The sequence below is a fragment of the Condylura cristata genome, unplaced genomic scaffold (genome assembly GCF_000260355.1).
Source record: "Condylura cristata isolate star-nosed mole 26May11 unplaced genomic scaffold, ConCri1.0 scaffold00013, whole genome shotgun sequence".
NCBI lineage: Eukaryota > Metazoa > Chordata > Mammalia > Eulipotyphla > Talpidae > Condylura > Condylura cristata.
The window spans coordinates 27,991,097-28,011,811 of record NW_004567114.1 but is presented as its reverse complement, the minus strand read 5'-3'; the positions used below and the strand labels follow the sequence as shown (position 1 = coordinate 28,011,811).

General features: G+C 42.7%; 1 protein-coding gene and 1 pseudogene across 1 annotated transcript in view; one reads left to right on the top strand and one right to left on the bottom strand.

Annotated features, from left to right (window-relative positions):
- Positions 1 to 6,106: 6,106 nt before the first annotated feature.
- LOC101629608 lies at positions 6,107 to 6,346 on the bottom strand (annotated as a pseudogene).
- A 5,274-nt stretch (positions 6,347 to 11,620) lies between these two features.
- Positions 11,621 to 20,715, top strand: part of LOC101628464 (protein farnesyltransferase subunit beta) — a 52,770-nt gene continuing 43,675 nt past the window's right edge. Inside the window, exon 1 of the mRNA XM_004681779.2 lies at positions 11,621 to 11,855. Within this exon, the coding sequence (XP_004681836.1) occupies positions 11,712 to 11,855 (144 nt within the window). The 5' untranslated portion in view covers positions 11,621 to 11,711. The remainder of the gene's footprint in view (positions 11,856 to 20,715) is intronic.

The window sequence follows — 20,715 nt, the reverse complement described above, 5'->3', positions numbered from 1 at the left end:
GCGGGGTGCGCCGACCCGGCGCGGGCCAGCCCCTCCCAAACCCTTTGTGCCAGAACCCAGGACTCCAGGGGGGATCATCTTTGGTTTTCCAAAGACATTCTGAATGGGGAGTTGGGGTGAGCGCCCTCCAGCCCACCTCTGCCAAACTCGGGTTTCGGATCTCGTCACTTCTTCCTCAATCCCATCCCAAATCTGTTCCCCTCACTCTGCCCCATCCCAGCGGCAGCCGCAGTCGCTGCAGGGGCGGGGTCGGGCCCCTCCCGGAGTGGCCCTACCTGGGCTCACCCCAGGTCTGAAGGCCTAGATCAGGGTCTCAATTCAAGCCCTATCTGCTCTTGAAGTCACTGTCTCGGGGAACACTTAGTGCGTTCCTAAAATCCTCCACCCCTGTCACCTGGCTTCTCTGTAACCTTGTGTGACTGTGTCCACAACTAACCCCACCCCACCAAACATCCCAGCTTTTCTTTCTTCGTCCCCCCCCACCCCCAGCCCCTCAGTTTTACTTTAAAGAGGGCAAATATCTGCTGACCGCCAGTGAAAAGACAGATGATGTAAAAACATCTCACATGCAAATCCTTTGGAAGTGTTGTGCCTGTGGAAGTCCATTTGGTGGTGGCTTAGGATGGGTGCTCAGGTAGGTGATGCCTTATTTCAGACCACCAAGTATTCCTGTTGAGGAATGCCCCAGCGGCATCGAGGAGTGAGTGCGCCCCTTTCAAGACCTAATTTACTACCACAGAATGTGTTGGCATCCGAGAAAGGCAAATAAATGCTCTCTGGAGTCTAGAGAATTTTCTATTCCTAACACTGAGTATCAGGAGAGATCAGGACTAGCCCAGAAGATTCTTAAAAAGTGATGAACCTTGTGTTTGATTGTTTTCAAGCTGAGAATTGGATGGAGAATGTATTTCTCAGTAGTAGGTGAAATAAAGTGGTAAATCTATTTATTTGACTTGAAGCATTTTATTTCATGCCAAGTGTTTAATAAAGAAGGAAAAATTCTGAATCTGATGGCCACTTTGATGAGAATAAAAGCTAAGAGAACATCCTGTGGATTCCATTATGAGTTCAGGTATGCCTCCATTCACTGGATTCACACTGGGTGCTGTGGGGTCTGGGGTTGGCCGGTCCTGGGTTCCAGTCCCAGCTCCTCCACTCCCCAGTTGTGTAACCTTGAGTCTGTTATTGAACCCCACTAATGTGTGGAAGGACTTAGCATAGACTGACACGGTACTCAATAAATACCAAGGGAAGAACTGCTCCCTCCCCATCATTTTGTGTGTGTGTGTGTGTGTATAGGTACATGGTATGTATATCCCACAGGTGTCAGTGATGCTGTCACAGAAGCAGGACCTGTCCTGCTGTGACTTTCCTCCATGCCACACACACCACAGAACCCAGGTTTAACCTCGCCTGATGCCAGATGGGTATTGTACTGTGAATGCTAACTCTTTCCACAGGCTGCCTTAGCTGTGGGACCTTTAGTAACTGTGCTTACTTGCTTTTGTCAGGTAAACAGAGAAGATGAGACCTGAGGTAGTTCCTACCTAGTCCAAGAAGGAACTTCACTTTGAAGGAAATGACTTTCTCTAGGCATGAGAAGAAAGGGAGCAAAGTTTCCTGAATGGCTCCAGAGAAATGAATGTTCATTCTCATAAAAAATTGAGAGTATTTCATCATAATGAGCTGACCTCATATTCAGTACATTGCTTAAAATAAAGGGAAGGGTGGGTGGAGGAGAATAATCTAGAAGTCCCAGCTTCTAGAATTCCCATTCTCCTCCAGGCTCGGCTACTTTATCTTTCTCTCACTCCCTCCCACTCCCTGTGTGTGTGTGTGTGTGTGTGCGCGCACACACATGCATGTCTGTGTAGGAGCATCAGAACCCCACAAAGTAATGGATGACAGCTAAGTTTGTTTTTGTGACCAAGTCTTTTGTGAAGGAAACACTTAATTCTATCCCCTTACCTCAACCACTCAATGGGACATCTTGGCATCCTCCACTAGGGCATATTTCAGTAGACCTGAGAGACACCTGAAGAAAAGATGCTAGACCCTTCAAGAATCAGTCTTACAATTATACTGATTCTTTACCAAAGAGACAAGAGCCTGCCCTTGCTCCCTGACATCCCACACTCCACACTGAGCATGCTCCCTGATTAATCAGCCAGCAAGGGCACCACAGTGTACACAGCGATAGCCAAGTATCTGGAGGTGCACTGATAAGGCAGCCCCCTGCTGGACTTAACACCATCAGACCACAGGACTCTTCAGCGGTAATCCTTTGCCTTGTCCAGGCTCGCTCCCTTGTTTCCAACACTGGGTGGCTGTGAGTGATGTGCTCACCCTTTACAAGGATTTCTGCCTTGACTTGGGGTTAGAACAGGATAGACACCCCCACTCCATCACCTCAGCACTATCGTCTGTCACATCTTTGGAAAGGCTCTGAAATGACAAGAAAAAAGGGCAGAGGACAAGTTGTCAGGAACATGCAAATCAGAGTTGGGGCCAATGGCAACAACCCAGATTGTGATTGATGTTAACACAAAATGACCTACAGAGCCGAATCAGGTGCCCTTTGTCTCCTGGCCAACATCTTCAGACTGTATTTGCTCAAGTGAACATAACAGAGTACCACAGGCAGCTTAAATAGGAATTGATTACACTGGCAAGGTTAGCTTATTCGGAGGATATCTCCTTGTACGTGGCCCTCTCCATGTTCACATGTTCTCTGCCTCTGTGTTCTAATCTTCTCATAAGGACCCCAGTCACATTGGATTTGGGCCCACTCATATGACCTCATTTTACCTTAATTTCCCCCTCTGAACACCCTATTTCCAAAAATAGTTACCTCTTGACACATTGGTGGTTAGTATTTCAACATGTGAATTTTGAGGAGACAGTTTAGACCTTGACAAGAAACAAATCCAGGGCCCTCACTGGATAATTTCTGTGAATATATAGTTATTAGGAATGATTTCATTCTCTTGAAACCAAAATTAAAGTTTTAGTGTCTTTCTTGTGGCTTCCTAATAGGTAACCTAGGCTGTCGATATGGAGGATTCGAATAGAATAGTCTTAGAATAGACTCTTCCCTTTATGACACTAGAGTTGAGAGACACGATTAGAAACCACCAACCAAGCAGTGTGTGCCCTATTAGACATGCCAGACAACATATAACCTGCACTTCAGAATGGATCCAGAGATGAGTCATTGTATGTATTGGTTGTGTTAATGCTAGTTACTATGACAGATAAACCCCTCAGTCTAAAGGGTTCACAAATATAGATTTATTTTTTTCCTCAGGTAAAGTCTAATGGGCAGAAAGGAGGTGGGAATGGGGATGACGGTCCTACAGAGTCACTTCTGCCCCCTGGATGGTTACAGAGGTATATTATCTCCAAAAAAGCCTCCCACAGTGGGAAGCAATTTAAAAGCCTTGCTCTTTTTAAGCTCTGTGCTTCCCAGCTAGGGACTGAGCAGCACCACACCCCCAGGCCCTCACACATCAAGGCCACATGTTTTCCCTTTCACCTCTAAGATCCTCTTGTAGACAGCAGGGGAGGAGGAGGGGCTTCACAACACTCAGGTAAGAAAGATGAAACTTTAGGAAACTTCAACAGGGGAGAGGGGTGCCTGAGGATGCAGACCTCAAAAAGTCTTTTGAAAGGAGTGGTAAAAATCCACATTTGAAAGAGGTTGCCATGTTTGTCCAGAAAATAATTTTGAATCAAACCCTGGAGATCTCTGGTAATTAAGATTTTTAACGTTTAGAGCACATGACAGGAAGTTCTATTGCAAAGTGGGCTGAAGTAGGCATTGACTTCTTGCTGGCAGAGAGGAAAGGAAGAAATAGAGGATCCAGTAAAAGGTTTTAAAGGGCCAGACCTCGACGTGGTAGATGTGACTTTCACTGCGTTCCACTGTTCAGAACTCAGTTGTGTGGGCTTGCCTGGAAGGGGGCTGTCAAATCTCAGCAGGAACTCCCTGCTGTGGAAGGGAAGAGAAATTCTTTGTGTATATGAAAAGAAGTTTTGTGGTGGCTCCCAACTCTACCAGCTTATGGGGGTCACAGGTGGGGCTTTGAGAAAATGCATATGCCCTGGCCCCTGGCCCCAGAGAATAATTCAATCGGTGTGGCCTGGTGTGTGGGAGAATCTGGCTCTGGGGTGTACACTTCTGGCCCTGCTTCTCAAAAGCTTTTAGGTCATTTGTCAGATTTCCAAATGTGAACAATGCTATTTAGATGGCTTCAATTTTGCATCTGCTGGTAAAGTCATTTTTATCATGATAAACCCAAAAGAAGACTGAATCAATTATTTCATAGTGGGTTTCAGTAATAGACCCTGTGTAGTGACTATCATGCATAATGTGATTAATTTTATATCAATATATGACATAGTAAAATAATGTAGATACGTGTAATTGATGATTTAGTAATTTCCGAGAAGCTCAGTTATTTTCTGTGCCAAGAAATCATTTTATATTCAGAAAGTCATTCTTTTTTTAGTGTGATCTGACACTTTCTAGATTTCCTTTTGTGTGCTACAGGAAATGAGAATAAAAATAGAACATCATAATTTCCAAATTCCAATGTAATTATTTAAGAATGATTACCAAAGAATATTTATTATATTGCAAGTTTTCTAACTACAAATGGTACATATTAACATATTTGCTTTTTTTTTAGGTAACATTAATTTATAACACTGTTGGTTTCAGGTGTACCATTTTTTTTAAAGATTTATTTATTTATTCATACAGAACTGGGGTACAGGCCAGAGATGCGGAGGGTGAGAGGATTAACCAGGAACAGAGTGGGGAGCAGATCGACGAAGTACACTGCTGAGGGGAGCAGCGGGCGGGTCAGGAGAGGTCTGCAGTGCCATGTGGATCTCCTCCTGGGCAGGTGGGGATCGAACTCATGAGAAATTGGCTTAAGCTTCTTAGTGCAGTGCTTTAACCCGCTGAGCCACCAGGGAGGGCCAGGTGTGCCATTCTTACCTCAGCAACTTTGTATTTCATTCCACACCCACCACCAAATGTTATCATCCACTGCCAAATTATTCCCTCCCTGCTCCTTCCTCTCTGGTAACTGCCATTTAGTTATCAGAATCTAAGGATTTATTTTTGTTGTATTGTTTGATCACTTTTGCTTTTTGTTATATTCCACAAATGAGTAAACAGCATTTGTCTTTTCCCTTCTGATTTATTTCACTTAGCTTAGTCGCCTCAAGCTCCATCCATATTGTTACAAATGGCAAGATTTCATTTTTTTAAATGACTGAGTAGTATTCCACTGTTTATGTATACCATATCTTTTTTTAAAAGTTTTTAATATAATAATTTATTTTTACATAATTTTGTGCCTTTCCCCATCTCAGTTGTAATCCCCATGAGCTTCCTATCACCAAATTATATGCCACGTTTTTTTAATTCACTCATCTGCTGCTGGGCAGAGTTGTTTCCATACCTTGCTATTGTAAACAGTCTTGCAACAAACATAGGGGTGCATGTATCTTTTCAAATTAGTGTTTTTAATTTCATTGGGAGAATACCCAGAAGTGGGGTTACTGTACCACATAGCAGTTCTATTTTTAATCTTTTAAGGAAACTCCTTACTCTTTTTTCAAAGTGGCTGCCCTGGTTTCATTCCCACCAATAGTGCACAGGGTTTCTTTTTCTCCACATCCTTACCAATGCTTATTCTTGACTTTTTTTTTTTTTCAGGGAAAAAACCCAAATGCACATTTATTAAGCTCAAGACATAAACACTGACAGTGCAGAAAAAGGAAACTTCAAGGAGACAAGGAGGTGCAGGAGAGCAGTACACAGGCATTCTGAGGGTCTGGGGGTAGACTCCGAGCCCCCAAGAGCTGGAGGCCTGACTCCCTGGATCTGGGATGCAGATGGGCTCTTTGGGGATCGCTGTTGCCAAGGCCTGGGAAGTGACATCAGGGTGCATTGGCTCCCAGTCTCGTGGTGGGTGGGGTGGCTCATTGGAGAAGGGTTCCCTCCTTGGAGGCTGGGGTCCCCACAGCCTCCAATTGGTCTTCAGGCTCCTGCACTCAGGTAGAACAGCAGTGGAGGTGTGCCAGGCTGGTTTTACACTCCACCATCTCCAGGGGCTGAGGAGGGAAGCTCCAACTTATAGGATTTGCATGTTGGGCTCTCAGACATGGAGTCTGCCTTCCTGCACTTCACCTTCTGGCTGAGAATGATGATGATGCCCAGCATGAACATTATGGTACCAAGTCAGACCCACGGTCTGCATGGTGCCACATTCATAGTGAAATGGGTCAGATTCCTGAGGAACTATGAGGGAGGCTGGGTCGGTGTCACCATGCTGGGCTGGAGCAGGGGGCAGCTGTATTCTTAACTTCTTGATAACTATTCTAATAGGTATGATTTGGTTTTGACTTGAATATGTAATATAAAACATTTTTTCATGGGGATCCTCCCTGGTGGTGCAACGGGTTAAAGTGCAGCACTAGGAAGCTAGCTGCAACCACTTCAGCAAGAGTTCAATCCCCAGCCAGGGAGCTGACCCACATGGCTGGCAGACCTCTCCTGTTTCGCCCTCACCCGCTGCTCCCCTCAGCAATGTACTTCTTTGATCTGCCTGTACTGCTCTCCACTCTGTCACTGAAGTATCTTCTCAATGCCCCTGCACCTCTGGCCTGTGCCTCAATTCTGTATGCATAAATAAACAAATCTTAAAAATATATAAAATATATTTTCATGAGTCCATTGGCCATATGTGGTTCTTCCTGAATATAAGAATACAAGTTTCAGATGATGGCAGCTTGTATCAAGATGCTAGCAGTAGGGTTGGTAAGCAGTGGTCAGATTCTAGATTTATCTCAACAAGATATATGGGAAGTGAGAAAAGAGAGGCCTCAACTCAAACTACTTAGAGTTTTGGGAGGATGGAGTTGCCATAACAGAGAGTTTGGAAGGGAATTTAACAGCTCTGTTGTGCACATATGTTTTGAAATGCATATTATATAACTAAATGAAAATGCAGGTAGGATATTATATATGAACTCTGGATTTCAAGAGAGACTTTTAGTTTGAAGCTATGGATGAGGAGTTTTCACTTTGCTATGGTGTTTAAAACATTGAGACCATCTGAGCTCATAGGTGAGTGTGGATAGAGAAACCTGGGGTGCTCTAAACTTAGAACATTGAGGAGATAAAGATATACCAAAAGCCAGTGCTAGACAATACAAGCAGGTATTTCAAGAGGAAGGGTCAAATGTTGCTAGGAGGTCAAGTAGGAAGATGAGATGAGGACTGAGAATTACCCCTTGGATTTTGTAATATGAAGTTTAATTGATACTTGACAAGAACTGACAGAGAAGCCAGACTGGAATGGGTTCAAGAAACAGTTGGAGAAGAGGAATTGGATACACTAATAGGGAGGAAATGAGTGGTGAGGAGGTAGCTGGAGGGGTGGAATCAAAAGGGTTAAAAGTCTTTTTTCCCCTAAAAATGGGGGAAAAGCCTGTTTGGGGGTGATGGGCATATTTAAGTACAGGTACACTCTGATATCTTAGGCGAGGTAAAGGGAATTGCTGAGCAATGGCCTGTAGTGGCACATGAGGAGAGGAGGAGAGGTTGACTCTAGGTAAGCATTCAGCTGTCATTCTATCCAAGGGGACTGGAAGGTCAGCTACCACAGAGAAGGACACCATCGATGCTGGTAGAGAAGTAAATGCAGGGGAGGAAACGCATAACTGAGGAAACCCATAACTTATTGGGGTGACAAGTGAGTCTATCAATTTCCAAACTTTCCAAGATATGCAACAAAAGATATTAAAAGAAACCACTCATGCAGACATCAGGATTTGTAAGTCAAGTCCATTTAGGATTAGAAGCGACCTCTAGTGGCTTGTTTGCATCATTAAGTTTTTTTCTTGAAGGCAGTACAAAATCCCATGGTATACCTTTATTGTTATTATTTAAATAAACTATTAAAATTCAGTATACTTTAGAATGTCAGTCACTAAAACAAGTGAACCCAACCCATCTGCAGTTCAATCTGGAGTTTCTATTAGTAATCATCCTTAAGACTGTCTCCTTTAAGTTCATCATTTCCTGCCATACCGTCAGCATATATGTTCATTCTCCTTCTCCAACCATGGTTTCAGTAGACCCAGAGGAAAAACAACCGGGGTAGGGGTGGGGCTGGAGATTTAACACTAAGCAATCTTTTCGATGCTACCTAGAATATAAAACTCCTATTTTTCCTTCTTTGTTTCACTTTAGTTTGGGTGGTGATGGGTTTCCTCTGCCCGAGATGTCCTCCCTTGCACTGTGATAGTTAACTCATTTCATCCTGTGTTTCCTGAGCTTCCAGATTACCTTAATTCTTTGTCACCGGGCAATTTCAGAAAGCCCTGTGCTGTTTTCTGCCTCATGCCATTTCACCCAACTGTAATGAAATAGGCAATTCTGTAATGATTGTTTAATGTCTCTTCTGGTAAATCATGAAGTCCGTAAGAGCTGAGACTTGGTCTGGCTTGTCTGTCATGTCTCTTCAGCACTTAGCTCAGAGTCCAGTGCATAACAGGTACTCAAATATTTATTGAATGAACAGACACTGTCTTGCAAGAGACTCTTGCTGTGCCCCCTCTTAACATCTTTCAGATCCCATTGCAGAGGAGACTGCATCTCAGAAATGAATTTCTATTTCTTGAATAAAATTTGCAATTGCTTTAGCTGTACCTGTAATAGATGTAACAATTTGTTATAAAACTGTTCCAGCTATTCTTTCCATTTCTATTTCATTTTAATTTTCTTGCTTCCATTTAAATTTCTAGCCAGCAAAGCAGCTCTTTACAAAGAAGACTGAATCCTGAGATATCACCTAGACCTTATATAATTTTTTTCCCAAAGCAAAACAAAGGGAAAGATAATAAAATGTTAGAAGAGAGGGAAGCATAGTGCAGTCACATCTGTGATCCTAACCCACACAGTCTCACATATTCTCAGATTTAGTAACAGTTCGCCACCTACAGGACTTGTCAACAGTACTACTAAAATGGGCATGGAGCTAGTGTTTACAAGCTTGAAGCCAGTTAGGTCTTCTCGGATTTCAGAATTTTTTTTTTAAAAAGATTTATTTTTTTATGCATACAAAACTGGGGTAACGGCCAGAGGTACAGGGGTGGTGAGAAGATTCACCACAGTCAGAGTGGGGAGCAGAACAGGCAGATCCACGAAGTACACTGCTGAGGGGAGCAACAGGCAGGTCAGGAGAGGTCTGCCAACCATTTGGATCACCTCCCCGGAAGGCAGAGATCAAACTCATGCAGAAGTGGCTTTAGCTTCTTAGTGATGTGCTTTAACCCGCTGTGCCACCAGGGAGGGCCCTAGTTTGATCTTTTTAATGTAGGCTTTGAAAGAGATTCCTTTCTATTGTTTACCCAAAGGTAGCAAGCTATCCCAAAGTCACAACTTTTACATTATTTTAGTGGAGGTATATATGATGATTAACCCCATTCCAAAGAAATAACTTTAATTCTGAACACTGCTAAGGGGACAGGAGAAAAATCCCCCACCCCTCTGGGGTTTTCTCAGTCTGGATGAGTAGTCAAATCAGCATCAAAGGTTAGTAAGGGGAAAGCAATCAATTTAATAAGATGCATATGGAAAATTTACATAGTTGTAAATTCTAAAGAGTAGTGGAGCTGACCAGAGAAATTTATCCTATTTTTAGGGAACTGGGGCATCAAGGAGAGAAGAGACTTGGTGACAGAGGGGGTTACCTTATCCTTACTCTGAGAGTAAAGACTAGATCCTCAGAGAGGACATGTTTACTGGATGAGACACCACAAATGACATTATTCTAGGTCATAAAAGAGGGAACAGTGTTTTCTCTTCCCACTAGGGAAGAGAGAAGGACTCCTCGGCTTCTAGGGCCTTCATCATTCTCAACTAAAAACAATCTGTAGCCTGAAGTAGTAATAAATCTACAGGGGCTCCAATGACCTCTAGTCCCTACCAAGTTAACAAAAGGCCTGTTTGGGCACATGGAGGAAAGCTTATGTGACCCTTTTAGGGAGACTGATCCCACACTTAGAGATTAAATATCAGAATAAACACCATACATCTGGGCTCTCCCTGGTGGCACAACAGGTTAAAGTATAGCTCTATGAAGCTCTCCATGGTAGCACAAGTTTGATCCCCAGACAGGGAGCTGACCCACATTGTGTGGCAGACCTCTCCTGACCTATCCACTGCTCCCCTCAGCAGTGTATTTCAGTCAATCTGCATACTCTGCTCCCCATTCTGTCTCTGGTGAATCCTCTCACCCCACCTCACACCTCTGGCCTGTACCCCAGTTCTGTATGCATAAATAAATAAATCTTAAAAAAAAAACATACATCTGTAGAGAGCACTGTGATGTATCTTCTCAACTTTGCTATTCCTTCCTCTTGCACTCTTCATTTTGTCCATATGAGTGGCTCCTAAGGCCTAGCACAGCGTCTGACATATAGTAGGTGCTTCTATATTGCTGAATGAGTATTTCTGTTATAGAGCAGGGAGAGGGGCACCCCCAAACCTGCTGGCTCTAAATATGTTCTGCTTTCAAGACAAAACATTTAAGACCTTTACTGGAATACAAGTAGTGTGCAATACCGAAAAGACAAAGAATATAGTTTCCAAATCAAGCACCCAAGTTACCCATCCCCTCATGGGTAAATGTCCAGTCAGACAGGATGGTCCCAAAGCAAATCCTAAAAGCCTGCCAAAGTCTAAAGCACCTTCTGGCTGTGACCCATAGAAAAGGGTCAGTAACAGACAAGTCTGGAAGGAAAAGAGCAAAATCAAAATCAAGATAAAAGCTGCCACTGTTAACCTCCCCATGGGTCTCTCACCCATCTGTTTCAATCAATCCAGGACCAAAAAGCAAGCACAGTTTCTTCACATGCCTCTCTGCTTCACATGCCTCCTCCAAGTCACCTTCTGGGTCTCTATCCTGCTTCCTTCCTTCCCCAGTTTCCTCACCAGCTACTTCTCCCTGTTCAGCTCCACCCTCCCTTACGTGGGGCAGGGAACCTGGTGCCTCCCCTTTTCCTGGGGACACCTTGTTACATTTCCTTGGTTGTTTCATGTATAATGGTTTCTTCTACTGCATTTTAGTTCCTGCAACTGCATTGTAATCCCAAAGGCAAAGCAGAAACAGTGCCCTTTCCTTCCATCACTGAGTACTGGCATGGCAATTCCTTTATTGAGAAGCTGCTGGCTCAAAGGTGCACAATAATTCTATTACGATAGCTGAAGCAATGAGGAGAGCCGTCAAAGCTTTTAAAGTTACACTCATTGGGTTCTTAGGCAACCGAAACTACAAACTACTGCACTTACAATTAAGTGCGAATTTGCAGAATGTTGAAATGTGAGTGTTTAATTTGCATAACGAATAGAGGCATCTACACAGTCTCTCTGAAATGAAATTCAGATGTTCACATCCTCTCTTCCTTGAGCACCAGGAAGCTGAACCTCCTGCAGCAGCTCCCCTGCCCAATGGGGGGCGGCAACATTCCGGTAACTCACTCCCTGAAGATATATAAGTGGGAGGATGATTCGCGTTCAAAATACTTTTGACTCTACCCGCTCGCCGTAGCGCCTTAGCCCGCTCGAGTTTCAATACGCGTTGTTTGACGAAGCGGAGTCCTATACACGGCCCGCTGCTCTCCTGATCATGGCTTCTCCGAGTTCCTTCACCTACTACTGCCCTCCATCTTCTTCCCCTGTTTGGTCAGAGCCGCTGTACAGTCTGAGGCCCGAGCACGCGCGGGAGCGGTTGCAGGACGACTCGGTGGAAACAGTCACGTCCATAGAACAGGTGAGGTGACAGGACTGGGCGAGGCGCCCGCGCGAGGGCTTCTGGGAGCGGGAGTCCGGCCCTCCGGGCCCTTCGGGTGCGGAACTCACCGGGGAACTACGACTCCCATAGTGCATCGCGGCGCCTCCCTACTGAGAAGGTCCGGATGCCTAGGCTTGGTCTCTGGAGTGTAGCGTTTGTGGAGCCTGGTTGGGGTTGGGGGTCGTTGTCTAAGTTAAACTTGGAGCAGAGTTCTGTAACCCGGTCCCCTCTGTCGTCGTGCTTGGTGCCCGAGGGCCGAAGCGGTCCAAGTGGGTCTGAGACCCCGTTCTGCCGGGACTTGGGGAGATTCTTGGGTGGATAGTACCATTTCTCCAACCTGTTCATGGTTTTGAGACGTAGAGGGGGAAGCGTAGCGACCAGTCTGAGCTCAGGTCTTTCCATGATCTGTTTTAACAACTGACCTAAGTGCTCGTTCGGGGCCTGCCTCGTGGGCTGGCATTTAGTGTTCATTCAGATATTTGAGTACCAGCGATGTGTGGAACAGTGTTTAGCGCCGGCAATTCAGAAAAAAATAAAGCCGTGATCGTGACATACTCTGTTGATGAAAACCGACAGGGAAACGAAACAGTTTGGAAAGTGCTATAATAAAAGTATGAGCTTTGGACTAATTCATTGAGGCATCCAACTGGATTGAGAAAACCTATCACTTTGAAAAGTGTTTGGGAATGGAGTAATGAACTGTAATTTTCATCCTGTTCCCCAATTGGAGTTCTTCCCACGTTAGTTATTGTGGAAATATTTACCCCCGACACTAGGGCGAGTGCTCAGGATGATTCTTTTTAACACTAACAAGCATTAGACTGCTTACCAAAATAAGATTGCTTGATAAGGTAAGTTATGTTAAAGGCACCTGCTTTGAGTTTTATACCTGAAGTTGGAAGCCTGCGTTTATGAAAAATTAATAGTAATAATTACTACATTGTGCATTTATAACTAAGAATAAATTACCTAATGCAAGGGCTTGAATACCCGTATTAGCAGAGAATATTTTAACTGAAGATTTATGTTTCATGGATTTCAGAATAAAACAGAAATTCTCACTGAATATAACTCCCCAGTGTGTCCTTTCACAAAAGATTGCAAAGAAATCTTCCATTAATGAAACATCTGTAGGTTCTTTGTTGTTTTTGTAAGTGATGGATTTTTGAGTTTGATTCAGGTGAACCTTATTTCTTTGAACACTATGGGGGGGGGGAGGTTCACCTTTTATGTAGTTAACCAGCTTAAACTAGCAGATATATATAGGATGTTGGTGGAGGAAAGGGAATCAAAAGTTGGTGTGTTAAAGACTAGAAGGGGGACTTCCAGATTTCCATAGTTAAGAGGGACAAGTCAAAAAAACAGGAATATTATCAATTTGCTTTTTATCTTCTTTCCTATGTAGGTTTCTCCCACTATCTGAAAATTGAATAACCATTTGGTAGTTTTTTTTTTAATCTGGTAGTTTTTATGGAAAAAATTTTACATGTAATCGGATTAAAAAATATTACCTACCAAATCATACCAAATTGGAGAGTTCTACTTTTGGATAATGGAGGAAGCCTATGTTACTTTGCTCTCCCACCCCCAGTAGAGTGTTCTGCTTAGTAATGCCTACCAAGAAAACACAAGCATTTATATCCTAAGTAGCTAGGCCTAAGTGGTTTATGTGGAAGTGAATACAAGAAGGTTCTGGTTTGCCAAATGTTCGGCCAAGGTCTGGGCCAGGTGTGGAAGCCAGTTCTGACATGGAACATTAGTATTGGGCCAGGTGTGGAAGCCAGTTCTGACATGGAACATTAGTATTGTCTTTGGGTATTGGTATTGACATGGAATATAAGGTGTCTTTCAAGTCTAGGCCAACTGTGTGGTAGATAGTAGAACATAGAAATATGTTCTCCATATTTTTATTCTCGGTTTCATGTTAGAAGGCTAGAATAACTTCCAGATATGAAAATAATGTAGTATCTAGTTTTCATGGCTACCTCAGTGTTTTAGTAATCATTCTAGTGCCCATTTATTGGGTCCCAGCACCGTGCTATATGCTCCTATAGGTCGTTGTAGCACTCAGCCCTTACACAGTTTACAGCTGAGGCTTGGAGAAGTGCTAGTGTTGTGCCATCAAGGCACAGGGAAGATTCTCTGTCAGTTTGGGCAGGTGAGTAAAGGACAGTCCTAGGGCCCTCAGGCTTTTACTGATATTTTTATACCATTTTTAGTGTGGCCACCAAGATCCCCTAGCAGGCAGGGGAGGAGGCAGCAAGGAGGCTGACAGGGCTCCCAGCCCCCACTGAATCTTTTATCCTCTCTGGACTTACTCCTGTGTTCTCTGGCAGCCCTTCCACCGATAGCTTCTGCTACTCTGTAGTCACTCATCTCTGTGTCACACTGCCCTTATAGCCTCAGTCCCTCAGCTCAGGTATTCACACATGTGTACACCACTCCATACCCCAGGTATCTACCACCAGGCGTGCGTACAAAACCACACATGTCCATCACATGCTAATGGTGGGAGGGCAGAAAAAAACTGATGACTTCCATTTATCCTACCCTAGGTTTACAAACCTAGGGTTAATGATGATATACTCTTAATGCCAACCTTGCTTTCTCTTTGCTTACCATTGAGATAGAAGGTACTACTATTATTCTTGCCATCTACTTCCTGATTATCAGGACTTTGTCAACAATAATTTGGTATTAGTAGTTAAACCTATACACTTGGAAAGAGCCCTTAGCTATGGGTGCTTCCGTTCCATCTATTCGTTGTCACTCACTCAATAAATGCTTGAGGGCTTTCTAAGTGCAAGGTATGGGAGATGACTCAGTGAACAAAAGGCCAAGTTGATGCCTTTATGAAACCTTTGTTTTAGACTGGGGGAAGTCATTTAGAAGATGGGGAGGGGGAAGTTATCATTCAATCATCTATCAGCTAATGTTAATTTGAAGTACTATGGAGAGAAATTCAGCAGAGTAAGAGTGCCAGAAAAGGAAGGAGTAGGAGCTGGAGAGAAGGATGGTCCAAGGTTGTAAGGAAAAATTTCTGATATAAAGTAGATGGCAAAACAAGCCCTATGCATACGGGGGAAGGCATCCTGGGCTGAGGAGTATAAGCAAGTATAAAAGACCTGAGCCAGGGCCTCCCTGCTGGCACAAGGGGTTAATCTCAGCACTGTGAAGCTATCAGTGGCCACTGCAGCACATGCTCAATCCCCAGCCAGGGAGGTGACCCCCATGGTGCAGCAGACCTCTCCTGACCTCTCACTGCTCCCCTCAACAGTGTATTTCAGTAGATCTGCCTACTCCCCACTCTGACTCTGGTGATTCCTCTCACCACTCCATTCCCACCTCTGGCCTACATTCCATCTCTTGTATGCCTAAATAAGTAAACCTTTTTTTTTTTGCTTTTTAAAGACCTGAGGCAGGTATGTGCCTAGTGTAGAGAGCTACTGTGAGTCACCAAACAGGAGAATTAAGAGATAAGCTTAGATCTTGTAGAGCCTTGTGAGCCATTGTGAGCACTTTCAGATACTTTCATTTAGGTGGAAGCCATTTGTCTGGATAGTCATTTATCTCCCCAGATTCATTCTACCCTTTTTTTACACTGCACCAGGAGGTAGAGATGCATTGACAGACTCCCCTGTCTTATGGCTTCTGCTTGTATTTGGCCATGATTGTATCTGATCAGAGATAAGAAAGGGAGAACACTATCAGTGCGCTTGTTCCCTTCTGCAGGATTGCATGGTTTGGAGTGTCTCCTGTAGATGGGCGCCTCTCCAATAGATGCCTTTTCCACAGAGTTCTTGGTCTCCCTCTCCTTTCTTTTCTCATCTTCAGGTCTAGGAGGGTGTCAGGTAGCTCTGTGTCATCTGCCCCAAAGCACTCTACTCTCCCTTGTGGTTTCCCTCCGCCTGCTCACAGTAACTATTCTCACATCCTTTGCTTTGAAGGTGCCATCTGCTACATACCAGGAGTCATACTGACCCAGGATCAAGGGTTTTGATCAGGCTTATATAGGTCACATTTGAGAGTAGGCCATCACATGGTAGCTGCAGGAAACAACAGGAGGCTGTTGTGGTACTGGAGGCCACAGGTCATGGCAGCTTAGCTCAGGACCATGGAAGTTGGAGTAATGAAGAGAGGTGGTTCTGGGAATTTTTTGATGGTCTCTGCCTTAAGCTGTTTCACTGATGGATTTGATGCATGGATAATGATGATGGATTTTATGACTCTAGAAAACTAGATGTACTTGTATTCTTAGTGGTTGCCTTTTTGTGCCACCTGTAATTACCCTGGTGCAAATAATCTGTGATTCAGGACAGTAGGTTAAGAGTCTTGGAGGCCTTGCCAAAAACAGTTGTTTATAACAGTTGCTACTCCTGTTTTTCTTTTAATTTGCACTTGAACCGAGGCAAAAGCATCCTACACTTGAAATGGCATGACGTTACATTAGACATTATTCTTTTGAGTTACAATTGACTCTGGGGAATATAGTATGGTTGGTCGTAATCTCTGTCCTCAAAGTTCTTTTCTTTCAGAGGGAAGAAGAAATATGCCCAAAGCAGCCACAGAATAGCTTGTAAGAGCATGTAGTTAAGTACTAACTTATCAGTGCATTTTGTGAGGACTTACGGCATAGAATGGTCTGTTTGGGTGTGGTTGTCAGGAAAGCTGGAGAATGTGGTACTGGGGGGCTGTGAAGGATAGAATTAGGGGGCATTATGAGGGAAGAAATTACTGGGAATGGAGGATGCAAGCTGGCTGTGTGTGGTTAGTTAGGTGATCTGGATGGCAGGAGCCAACAGTGGTGGTGGGATGAGAGAGCCAGAGAGGCAGGAAGAGCAGTTTGGCCCTGTTGATGCTCATTGCATTGCTGCATATCCTGAGGAGGAAATATTAGGGGCCCAGGAATGAGTACTGGATGCCTGCTGTTAACTTATTGTTAACTTATTGCAAGTTACAGTCTTGAAAGACTATTAAATAGAGGCGAGGCAAACTTACCAATTTTACCAAACTTACCAATTTTTTGTGTTTGGTTAAGTGGTCAGTAAGCTTAATTGCATGTGAATCAATTTCATTTTATTAAAATTCAGTGTATATCATATTGCCAACTCTAAGACACTTCCAAACAGCAAAGTTTTCCCTATTAAAAAGTCCAAAAGCGGGTCTTCCCTGGTGGCGCAGCGGGTTAAAGCACAGCACCATGGAGCTCTCCACAGCCACTGAAGCGCGAGTTCCACCCCCTGCTGGGGGAGGTGACCCACATGGCGCAGCACACCTCTCCTGTCTTTTCTGCTGCTCCCCTCAGCAGTATATTTAGGTAGATCTGCCTGTTCTGCTTCCCACTCTCTCTCTGGTGAATCCTTTTACCCCCTCCCCCACACCTCTGGCCTGTACCCACGTCTTGTATGCATAAATAAATCTTTAAAAAATACTTTAAAAAAATCCAAAAGCATGTCATTTACTTGAAAATGTACTTTTAGGTAATTATATGACCAAATCAAAACCTGTTCACAAATTTTCTAATTTAAATTTAGAAATCCATATCTCTTTAAAGTCACATACATTATAAAACCTCATTAAATTTGAAATATTGCTTCTCTTTCTTATTCATAAAACATTTTTCTTCAAACTCTTCACACACATCATCGGTTTTAGTATTTTTATCATTAGTGGAGTTACATTTTGGGTGAGACAATATATTTTTCCAGACTACTCCTTCAGTTTTTAAAGATATATCTCTTTTGAAAATAGGTAAGATATTATCATTGAATATTTTATTAGGTTACAAGTACCCACTTGTAACTTAAAAAAAAATCAGGTTTTTTTAAAGCCATGTGGCCAGTGGTGTACATCTATGATCCACACAATTTAATCACCCTATTACTTTCTAAAGTAATCTTAAGAAAGGTGTATAATACAACAGAATTCCAGAGTAATTACTAAATCTGTTTAATTTCTCCTCTTTCCCTGGGCCCTATATCTCACCTCTAGAAACAGCAAAAACAGGATCTTAATTGAGATTGTTTTAGGCTGCTATGTTGCCCTAAATGGCACTTTGTATTCAAAATAAAGAATTGAAAGAACTCCCCATAATAAGTACTTTGTAAGAATTGCTTATAAAGTGACTTTTTTCACCCTGAGGTTTTAGAGAGAATCCTTACTTTATTGTTAATCTATTAATGGTTCTTTTATTGCAGTTTCAGTGTGAGCGTGAATCTCAGGCAGCAAATCTGTTTCCAGAGGGGTCTTCCTCTGGAAGAGAAAGGCTGCTATAAGAAGAGGGAAGTGATAGGATAGTCCATGATATAAAAGTTGGTGCACCATGAAATTGGCTTTAGAGAGAAGCTGTGAAAGAAAATGTACCAATTGCATTCACTGGTTTTACCATTCACTGGTGAATGGAAATTATTTCCTGCTTCTACTTATTAGATTTCTAGAGAAATTCCATGAGCCTTTTTTTTTTTTTTAAACAGAGCAGTTGAACTTGTGGGCAAATGACTAGATCTTCATTTATTGTCATGCCACCTAAGTCTTGGGGCCGTGGATGCAGTCACTTCATCCCTGGTCCCTATCCAACACTCTTTTGTTGAAAAACACAAAATAATACCTATTTTATTTTATATCATACATCTAGGCATACATATTAATGTATATTTTAATGTATATTATATTCTTTAAAGACATAATGCACCTTGGAGATTTGTGAGTTCAGTTCCATACTACAGTAAAGCAAATGCCACAATAAAATAAGTCACACTACGATTTCCCCCCAGTGTACATAGAATTATCTTTACACTATTTAGTGGTCTTTAAAGGTACAATAGCACTATGTGTGAAAAAGTAATGGACATACCTTAAAATACTTTCTTACTAAAAATTGCTATTCACTATCTGAGCCCCCAGCAAGTTGAAATCGTTTGGGGCAGCGTTGATGGCTGCTGACTGACTGGGGTGATGGTTGTTGAAAGTTGGGGTGGCTGTAGCAATTTCTTAAAACTTGACAGCAATGAAGCTTGCCACATTGATGGACTCTTTCTTTCTTGAAAGATTTCTCAGTAACATGTGATGCTGTTGATAGCTCTTTACCTACCAGGACGTCTCTCAAAATTGAAGTCAACCTTCTCAACCCCTTTCCCTACTTTATCAACTAAGTTTATGTAATATTTAAATCTGTAGTTGTCATTTAAAAAATGTTTACCTCTATACCAGGAGTACATCCAACCTCAAGAAACCACATACATAAAAACAATTCTTCCATCCGTTAGTTTTTATGGTAAGTTTTCAGAAATTTGGTCACATCTGCAGGCTCCATCACTAATTCTGATTCTCTTGCTACTTCCACCACATCTGCTGTTATTTTCTCCACTGAAGTCTTGAATCCCACAAAGTCATCCATGAGGATTGGAGTCAGGTTCTTCCAAAGTTCTATTAATGTTGTTTTGATCTCCGCCCATGAACCACAGATGTTCTTAATGGTATCTAAAATGGTGAATTCTTTCCGGAAGGTTTCAGTTGACTTTGCCCAGATCCATCAGTGGGATCACTATCTATGGCAGCTATAACTTTATGACATGTATTTCTTAAATGATAAGATTTGAAAGGCAAAATCATTCCTTGATTTATGGGCTTCAGGATGGATGTTGTGTTAGCATACATGAAAATAATATTAATCTCTGTACTTTTCTATCAGAATTCTTAGATAACCAGGTTCATTGTCAATACGCAATAATATTTTGAAAAAAAAATTTTTTTCCTGAGCAGTAAGTCTGAATTTGGGGCTTAAAATATTCAGTAAACCATGATGTAAACAGATGTGCTGTCATCTAGGCCTTGTTGTTCCAGTTATAAAGCACAGGCAGAATAAATTTAGCATAATTCTTAAGGGCCCTAAGATTTTTAAAATGGTAAATGAGCACTGACTTCAACCAGATAGCTGCCCTAGCCCTAACAAGACAGTCTGTCCTTTGAAACTTTGAAGCAAGAAGCAAGACATAGACTTCTCTCTGTGAAACTCTATATGGCATCTTCTTTAGTAAAAGACTTTTGTATGTATTGGAAAGCTGTTGTTTAGTGTAGTCATCTTCATTGATTATCTGAGTTTGATTTCCTGGATAACTTGCTACAGCTTCTATGCCAGCACTTTCTGCTTCATCTTACACTTTGTCATTATGGAGATGGCTTGTGTATGCATGTGTGAGTATGTGTATATGTACATATATAAGTTAGTCATACAAATATATAGTAAACACAAATATATAGTAATACATGTATGTTTACATGTATTAACATAATATTCACAACTAACATGAAGAAGGTGCTATTATACAGACAAATGACAGCCTGGAATTGTACCCAGGAAGCCTGGCTCTTGGACCCAGTGACTTCTCTGCATTGTCTTGCAGACTCTAGGTAAGCAAGTCTAGGTGTGTGTGTGTGTGTGTGTGTGTGTGTGTGTGTGTGTGTGTGTTTATCTCTTGCAAAGGAGAGAAACTTTTTCTCTCTCACTTTACCTGAGGTCTCAGCTACTGGTGGCTTCTCCTCTTCAGGCCAACCTCCACTCTCGGGCCCTTGGAAAGAAAACTCTTCTAGGCTGGAAAGAGACTGCAGCTCCTTTGGGGGTATTCTGCATGGGATACTGTTGGTGCTGATGACAGCTGACACGCGAAGTGGCACAGACACAGCAAAGGGCTCAGAGATGTTCAAGGTCTTGCGCTGGTGACGGGGTGAGGGCTCCTTCTGGAAGATTTAATTTAGCTCATGGAACCAGTAAGATGTCACAGTCATTTCGGAAGGGGACTAAGACTACTACACATTTACAGTCAGTTAAGAAATGCTGAAA